Source organism: Saccoglossus kowalevskii, chromosome 6 (assembly GCF_978046115.1).
Source record: "Saccoglossus kowalevskii chromosome 6, keSacKowa6.1, whole genome shotgun sequence".
NCBI classification, from domain to species: Eukaryota; Metazoa; Hemichordata; class Enteropneusta; family Harrimaniidae; genus Saccoglossus; species Saccoglossus kowalevskii.
Genome location: NC_140646.1, coordinates 29,615,877 through 29,625,550, shown reverse-complemented (window position 1 = coordinate 29,625,550; position 9,674 = coordinate 29,615,877). Strand labels below are relative to the sequence as shown.

The following is a 9,674-nucleotide window of genomic DNA, read 5'->3' as shown; positions in this document are numbered from 1 at the left end:
ACTGACAAAAACCTCAGCACGTTAAGTATCCTTATTTAATTGACATCTTCATGCTAAGCGGAGAATTTGATTTGTGAAACCTCTAACAGATGCGATTTAACATTTAAAAACCAGGAATATCTGGACATACCTTGAATATGGATACATGTATGACTTTTAAACAAGCGTAAGCAAATCTTCTGGTGATTTTTTTGTGTTGGAGTTATATAAGGTGTATAGATGTCTCACAGTGTGGTTGGCTGCACATGCATGCACTGTGTATTTCCGCTCTCATCTTAGCGGGAATGTGATCAGATCCCGGGGATCAGATTCAAATTAAAGTCACTGATTCACATATCCTCTGGATCCAGATTCACATCCCAGCCTCGAATCAAGATCCCAACCACAGATTCTGATATCCTCGTCTCATGTTTACATCCCAGCCTTGTATTCAGACTAAAGCATCTTTTTTCACATTCCTGCATTTGGATTCAGGTCCCAGATTCAGATCCCACTTGGCCTATTTTTTGTAGATTCAGATCCCAGCCTTTGAATGGCCCATTGTATACTATGTATACAAACATTACTTGATGTGTTAATTCTATGTGCTTGTGTCCTGGGTACACTTAATCTACCTAAATTATTGATGTACTATCGTTTGGAATACTCATGGCTTTTTCTAGTCAGACTCGTAAACTAACAGAGAAATTGTATTCTATGTGTGAAACAGAAAAATAAATTGGAAGTTCATCTCTCATACTAAACATTTGTCTATGTACTTTGCTAACATGATATTAAAGCGGGAGGGCCGTCACCAAGCCCAAGCGACGATAACAACACATGCTAAAAGCGCAAAGACTCATAGGTAGATGCTTGTTTGTAAACAGTGACACCCTATAGCTATCTGACTCATGCGCAGGTGACAACTCCCTCGCTTTAAGAAATCTCCTATCTGATTGCGAAGAATTTGTTTCGTCAAAACAGTGAAATTTTTAACTACTTTTGCTGTGTTGTCAAAAAGTAAATTTCTTTGCTGTTTGTATTTTTTGCATGACACTACAAAATCTTCAATTTCCATAACAGTACACAACTCACAAATTCTTTTGTCAGTCAGCATTTTAGGTTTTGTATGTCTACCCTTTTCAATTTTGAGACAGTGATTGCTGATTCTGAATTTATGCAACCAGGTTTTTTTCCAGTCTGAATAACTTTTTGAAACCTCTGTTCTTAGTTTATTTTTTTGCTGATGTTATTCTTGTTGTCATCAATATCATGAATTTATTTCCAAAATAATTTCAAAAAAGACTTCATTTGTTTTTTACCTTACTAAACCCACAGATGGTTAATTGTAATATTTGTTCATTTGTCTCTTGATGAATAAATCTAATGGGTATCTGCTGAGTTCTTCATAAATGCCCATTTTTGGAGTATTATTTGAGACACAAAGTATAACCAGCGGTAGCTTAGGTGTGCATCCTCGATAGCAGATTTATAATTACTTTCATCTCCCTATAAACTAATATTGAATCAGCTCACCAATGAGTGATAAAAGAAGTACATTGTAGTTATTTTTACATTTGGTATATACATGTATCATATAACTTTTTTTGATTGAGGTCATTGCTTTATGGCCTTTTCGTTTTAAGGTAATGATTCTTTCCATAAACTTTCCTTTGTGGTGCAGTACCGCGATACAATCCCAAGATAACCAAAAATTATTTGATTAATTTCATTCCCTTAAAAAATTAATAGGTTATTGTTTAACCTTTTCACTACCAGTTCCCTCTTTTCAAATTCTCAAAATAGTCTCGTTTATAGTCTGCACTTTCCTTCAGAAGATTGGAACAAAAATAGCCATATTTTTTGAGTAAAAACTCAAAATTTAGGCAAATTTTGTCTGTTGGCTTCAAAATTAGGGTTCATTTCCAGAAATATTGAAGAACATAAGAAAATAGTGCAGAAAAATGTGGGTGAGAAGTGTAGCTGGTGGTGAAAAGGTTGGAAGTCTATTTGATTTATTGAACACTATAATTAGTCCCCGTTCAGACGAAGTCTGAAAACGGGGACTTATAATTCGGTCTTCGTGTGTCCGTGCGTCCGTCCGGAGTCATATCTCAGAATCCCTTGGACCGATCCCGTTCATTCTTTGCATGTGCCTAGTACTTTATGTGGCACATATGCACATGATGTGGTTTAGCAATTCGATTCAAAATGGCCGACTGGCAGCTATCTTGTTTTTTTTAAATGTTGTATTTTGGACATGCTTTGTCAGTTGTCATTCAAACTTGGTACATAGATTATACATGTTAGGATACATGTCCATGACGATTTATTTCGCAATTGGATCAAAGATGGTCGACTGGCAGGCATCTTGTTTTTGTTTTTTTATGCGGTAACTTGGACGTGCTCTGTCAGTTTTCATTCAAATTTGGCACATACATGTACTTTATACATGTTAGGATGCATGTCCATGACAATTTGTTTCAAAATCTGGTCAAGGATGGCCGATTAACAGCCATCTGACTTTTTGGCCTTACTACTATGTTTCCACAATTTATGTACCATTTTCATTCGTATTTGGCACATACATCATACATATCAATGTGTTTCATAATCAGATCAAAGATAGCTGAATAACGGCTGTTTTTATTTTGGCCATATTACTACTAAATGGAACACGTGTTTTGATGTAAATAAACAATCTGTTGTATACGCCACTTGGAACTCAAGTTTCAAGGACACTCTCGCGACAACCCCTTCGCTTTAATATGACGAGCACAAAGAGAACTTAACAGGGACTGTGTCATTTTCAATGACTTGTTTTATCTGACATGTTTACATTCAATTTCCAGTTATTGGTGTATTCTGATAGTTTCTCAAGACACATCTTTTGTTTCAGAAAGCATCACAATATCATCTGTGTAGAGAAGGCAGCTACCTGGGATGGTGTAGTTTACATGCACTTTGATAAAAAATAACTGGAAGTTTATTAAAAAAAAAAAATTGGTTTTTACCTTTATCAGCTGTGTTACTGGAATGGCTGCCAGTTTATAAATATACCCGGTATTACCAATACTTTGTTCCCCTCAGTAAAAACTCAGTATTTTGTATATCATCAAAGTGACAATTACACATCTCTAACAGACTTGTTTTATAACAACTTCAGCTTCAGGGGATGTTTTGTCTATTTAAGACCTAATTGGGGGTTGTTTTTTTCTACATGTACAATCCCAAGATTCAGAATCCAGCCTCAGATTTATATCCCATACAATCTTTGATTGAGATCCTACCCTCATCCTAGCCCTGGATTCATATCCTAGATTCAGATCCCAGCCTTCGATTCCCATCTCAATCTTGGATTCAGATCCCAGTCTCAGATGCTCATCCTGGCTGCAGACTCACAACCAAGCCATCGATTATTTCCAAGCCATGGATTCACATCCTGCCTCAGATTTCCATCCTGGCCGCGACATCTCAGTCATGGATGCACATTCTTGATCACGGCCAATATTACAGTCCCAGATTCAAATCCACCTTCAGATTCGTTTCGTAGCCCAGCCTCAGATTCTGATAAAGGTCGTTGATAATAAGCTCCCGTCAATCGCTGTTACATAACATTGGCATTAGCAGACAGAACCCGGAATTTGAAAAACCACACCTTCATATTTCTTACATACCGGTACACTGAACTGTGTGGATCCAGCCTAGTGTACATGTAATGTTCACCATTTCAATGTTTGTATTTCACAAAGCAGTGTGTGATGTTCTATTTTGTATTACAGATATAGAGAATTATATGATTGGTGCCAGACTAAGGGATACATTTACAATGGTCTACCTCCTTGTGTACAAGTGTCGAGACAGAGAAAACGGAAAAGAGGCGAATCACCTGAGGACTCCCAATTACATAGTGGTTACCATAATGGTAACGATAGATATAGCACAGACAGTGAGTCTGAGGAAAATATCACAAATGTCTCTGGTTATGTAGATGAGTTAGAGAATGATAGAACATACAGGGACACTGAAAATCTTGATGATTCAGAGTCTGAGACCCATGAAAATTTCAGTGACACTGAAAATGCTGATGGCGCAGAGTTTGAGACCCATAAAAATTACAGTGATACTGAAAATGCTGATGGCGCAGAGTTTGAAACCCATGAAAATTGCAGTGACAGTGAAAACACTGACGAAACAGAGTTTGAAACCCATGAAAATTTCAGTGACACTGAAAATGCTGATGGTGCAGAGTTTGAAACCCATGAAAATTGCAGTGACAGTAAAAATGTTTATAAAACTGAGTCTGAGAAATGTGAAAATTATAGTCATACTGAAAATGCTGGTGAAATTTACTGCGAGAATTCCAATGAAGAGGAGAAACCTGTTACAAAGAGTAAGTAAGTTTTAGAATCTCAAGTTACTGAGGGCCATGAATGTAATAACATTGGTATCATATCTGAGGGGGGGGGGATATTGTGTTACTGGATCAGCTTTAGATTATAGTTTTATAACATGTTGATTGTCATACACTTGTTTTTGTTTATAATTTGTGTATAATCCTGGGTTTTGATCATTAACAAATATTCTCCCAATCCTCACTTTAAAACCTGTTCTGAATTTTTGACTGATCAGATTCATTCTACCGAATATTATTCAGGCCATTCTATGTAGTGATGATGAAGGTGGGGTATCAATGGCTATGATTCCCAGTTAGAAGGTTTATGGTTTGAATCTGACTAAATCTGTGTGTAAAGTGTGTGTAATAATTAAAAATATTAGAATCTCATAATCTTGTGTTCACACCAACATAAATATGGCGACTACTGGATCATTCGCACCATGTACCAGTAGACATACAGGTTGCATATTTCTGTCATTTGTGTACTTTTGTCTTGTAAAATATCATACCATTAATAGTATACATACATGTATCTATAAACTTATTGGAATCAAGCAGCTTGTTTTGAGTTTAACAATGTATACCACAGGGTATGAGGTTATCACCTGATATCACTTGTTCATAGAGCTGGTTAGTACAAGTGATGTCATGGGCTAGTATTATCCACAAACCAAAGATGAGTGGTTAATATGAGATATCAGATAAGTTCTTTATCACATGACCAACTCCAAGTATCAAAATGACTGAGAAATCATGATTTTACAAAACTTATGAATGATATGCTAATTAACGTTATGCTAATTTGGGGTGACGTCTAAGCTGATTGGTGAACATTTATTTGCAAGTTACTGCTGAAGGTTTTTTGAAATCGGTAAAAAATATTAACTTTCTTAGCTAATTTTTAGTCCCAGTTCGGACATAGTCTGAAAATGAAGATTTATAAATTTCACCTCTGCGCTTTGTTGATTTCAATCAAACTTAACACACATCATATGTATGCATATATCATACATACATACACATGTGCACAGCATTTGTTTTGTGATCCAATTCCAGATGCATTTCTGCCATTCCATCTAAGTCATGCATGAACGTATTTTATTCAAACTTGTAATGTCCAATGAACATAATGGATCCTTGATGCACGTCATTATTTTTCCCAGATTTCATTCAAAATGGCAGGCTGATAGCCATGGATATTCACAATTATGGTGTTCATCAAGCTGAGAGACAAAGCAAAGAAGAACGAGGTGTGAAGAAGAATTCTAATTCAAATAGACGTAAATCATTTATGTTTTTCAATAAAAGGTAAATTAAAATACAATAATAGGTTAATTTGTGTGTGTGTGTGTGTGTGTGTTGGTGTAGATGTAGAAGTAGAGCCAGTAGTCCAGACATACACAAACAAAGTGGAGCCCTTTGTACAAGTGGAGCCCCAAACATAATCCATAATTTATATTAATATTTAATCGAATTTAAGTCAGGTTTGCGAAGCTTAGGTTTAGTATCGGGGAAGGTATGGTTCAGTTTATATTAATATTAATATAATTGTACCATACCTTACCTCAGAACATATAGCAATACAAGTATGTGTGTGTCTGTAATGACCACATGGGGCATACAACAGGACTTAACAGGAACACTAGATGCAAATAGGTGATCCTCCCATCACTGTTGTATTGGACTCATCAGTATTTATAGACAAAAGTTCAAATCCTACCTGGGATTGAATAACCAAAAACGTTGGCTTTGGCGGACAAGATTAGATTACATCACACTTCAACTAATAACTGTTTTGGGAATGGTAATAGAGGGATTTTTACAATATTCTTACAAGAGAAAAAAATGATGTGATGCGCACCTGATAAACTGACAAGAAAACAATGTATTTTTTTTTATTCTTAAGTTAGTTCATTGCTATAAACCCTCCTACTACAGTGCAAAAGCCGTGACAAGATCCCTAGACAAGACAGACAGGGATTGATAGTCACTTACAATAATGTATATATAGTCTATTAAAAACATAGTACATGTTTGGTGGATTACTTTAACAAAAAGAAGAAGAATAATCATGTATGAATAAAATAATTCAATTTTTTCAAAATTTTTTGCTCTTGAATGCAGGATCCGTCGACCGCTGTATACAACCATTCTAAACATTGATAATATATATGCAGTGAAATATGTGCAAAAAAATAAAAGACAAAATTTTGTCAAGCACTCCCTACCATATTTAAAAAGGTATGTATTAAATTGTTTTATTATTATTACATTGTTTAATGCACACATTACTCAGACACGTGACCTTATCACAGTGTTCACACTTGTACCAAAATGTAGGGTCCAACTCAAAGTTAACGTTACCCACTCAGTTTTGACTCAACCTAGTTTTGCTGGGCATCAATGAGCTGTTCATGACCTCAAGCTCCATGCCTGAGATACATGCCTGAGATACATGCCTGAGATACATGCCTGAGATACATGCCTGAGATACATGCCTGAGATACATGCCTGAGATACATGCCCGAGATATACTACTTGTCAACACGATTCTGGGTTAATAAACTCCATTACACAATGCCATGACGAATGTCACCAACTCCAATCTAAATTGACTAAAAACTTCAAGCAGCGAGAGAAGTAATATTTTGATGCAAATGAAAATGTCTGCCAATACACGTACACTGTCATATGTTATGACAATTCAATTTGCATTTATGCTCCTGATGGACCAACATTTCCATCGAAATCAATTGCATTATTAATTAAGATAAAATACAACAAAATAAAAAGTTACACCAACCTACTTATTTTTGTTACTAGAAACACACTATTTATTTTATTTTGCCTATCGGGTAGTACATTTCTCTGAATAAGACACTAGGCAAAATCAAATGGGTTCATACTTCTAATAAATGTACATTGAATTTGTCTGGTTTTAATTGGATCCTATTAAGCAACTAGCCTACCCATGTAAATCCCTCCAGCTTGAATGTGATGGATTGTTCATATTTAAAAAAAAAAAAATGATACTATATAAATGAAATGAAAATAAATTTGCCAATACCCATCTTATATATTTATTTCTAGAAATTTGAGAAAAACAAAGTGGCTTATAGCTGACCATAAAAGATCTTCCAAGACCAAAAAGAAGAAAAAGATTCAGCATGAGGAACTTTCGATGCCAAGATATAAGGATTCAGTACATGATCAGAGTAGAACGAACACATGCAAGGCCATAATGCAAATCAAAAACAAGAAAACTAGTAAGATGTATGTTCCGAAAGAGAAGAAAAGTATTTCCAGTGCTGGAAAACATTTTTTTACCCATTCAAAGAAAAAGAAATCTGATCATCAGCATTATTACTGAGTGCTGTTAAAAAGGATACCACTCTAAATCCAAAGAAGAAAATACGAAAAATCTTCACAGTACAGACACAAGTATATGTGGATGCAAATTTTTGCAGGATTTTTAAATAGTACTTGCACTGCCTGCAGTCATATACCATACATTACTAACAAAGCTAGTAAGACCATTCCCGTTGAGATTCGATCTATGATGACCATCTGGTGGCCATTTTGTGTTTTTTTGTTATGTCTCTATCTGTCTCTCTGGATCATTCTTTAACACTGTAGTGTCTCATTTAAGGTTATTCTCAGTGACTTCAATTTCAACTTGTATTTGTCATGAATTGCTTTACAGGATTAACAAAATGTTGATGTTTTTCATGCAATTGTATCATAATAGTTAACCTAAAGTTGGCATGCTTTCCATCTCAGTTTTAGTGCCACACCTTCCATCTCATCTTTAGTGCCACGTCTTACATCTCATATTTAGTCCCACGTCTTTCATCTCAGTTTTAGTGCCACACCTTCCATCTCAGTTTTAGTGCCACGTCTTACATTTCATATTTACTGCCACGTCTTTCTTCTCAGTTTTAGTGCCACGTCTTACATCTCATATTTAGTGCCACATCTTTCATCTGTTTTAGAGCCATGCCTTCCATCTCAGTTTTAGTGCCACGTCTTACATCTCATACTTAGTGCCACATCTTTCATCTCAGTTTTAGTGCCACGTCTTACATCTCATATTTAGTGCCACGTCTTTCATCTGTTTTAGTGCCACGCCTTCCATCTCAGTTTTCAATCAACATCTTGTGTAGTAATCAAGTGAAAATGACATTTTCGACTTATTGAAAACTGCAAGCCTGATTGCTTTTATGTTATACTAGTATGTAAGTAAGGTGCTTCTATCAGATTTGTTCATTTTGTAGTGATATCATTTTTTTTAGTAAATATTTTTGATATTTTCAACTTCCTCTTGAAAACTACCAGCCAGATTGCTTTGATATGTTATAAGTAGATACCTTAGATGGACCTCTGTCAGATTCGTGATGATATCATTAATTCTTTATTTTTAGTGAATGCTTATTGTCATTTTTGATAAAAAATTATATTATAATGATATCATTAATTCTCTAATTTAAGCAAATGTTTTTTGTGATTTTTGTTGAAAATGCCAAAAGGTCAACCCCCCCTACACTATGATGTTTATGTAACTATGCATAACCTTATCATTGCAAGGCTTTGCTGAAACAGCAGAGCTATTTTGATGATCATGTCGCTTTTATATACATGTTTATATATCATGTCGCAAGTAATTCAGTTTTGACATGAGTTAAGTATGATATGGAGGTAAACTGATCAGTGAACTAAGATTTATTAAAGGCCACTTCCAGTGTGTTCTACTCTGGGTGAATGCATTTTATACCAGTCCTATATATTGTCCATTCAGAGTATATATATTATACATGTACGCACAAAAACCATAATGGGAACTTCTCTGCTTTTTAGTCTCTATTTGGACGTGGGTCTTTTTGAATTGACCTTCATGTGTATGGTGTGGGTGTGTACGATTGTCAGTTCATCCATCAGACCTGTGTCGCAGACATGCTTCAACATTCAAATCTCTCATACACATCATATATCTTAGGGTACATATATGCATGTTCATTTGTCTCATGATCTTTTTCAAGATGACCAAATGGTTGAAATTTTTAGTCCCGTTAGGATGCAGACAGAGAACAGGGAATTATGGATTGAACCTTCATCCATGCATCCACTTTTATTTTGCACACGTACATCAGATACTGTATCAAACATATGCACGAACATTTTGTAGCATCTGATTCCAGCTGGCAGCCATTTAAAGCATTAAAACTACACATTTTTGTCAGAAATCGTGTCATGCATATACAATGTACATGAGCATGTGTGTCATGATTTTTCATACCGG

The 9,674-nt window shown here is 35.4% G+C and overlaps 1 protein-coding gene across 1 annotated transcript; it reads left to right on the top strand.

The window, feature by feature from the left end:
• Positions 1-45: 45 nt before the first annotated feature.
• On the top strand, positions 46-7,878 carry LOC100375031 (uncharacterized). The gene is made up of 5 exons (XM_078010477.2): positions 46-166; positions 3,762-4,372; positions 5,542-5,686; positions 6,503-6,619; positions 7,469-7,878. The coding sequence occupies exons 1-5, from the start codon at positions 138-140 to the stop codon at positions 7,746-7,748; spliced, it is 1,182 nt and encodes a 393-aa protein (XP_077866603.1). The 5' UTR covers positions 46-137; the 3' UTR covers positions 7,749-7,878.
• The last annotated feature ends 1,796 nt before the right edge of the window (positions 7,879-9,674 follow it).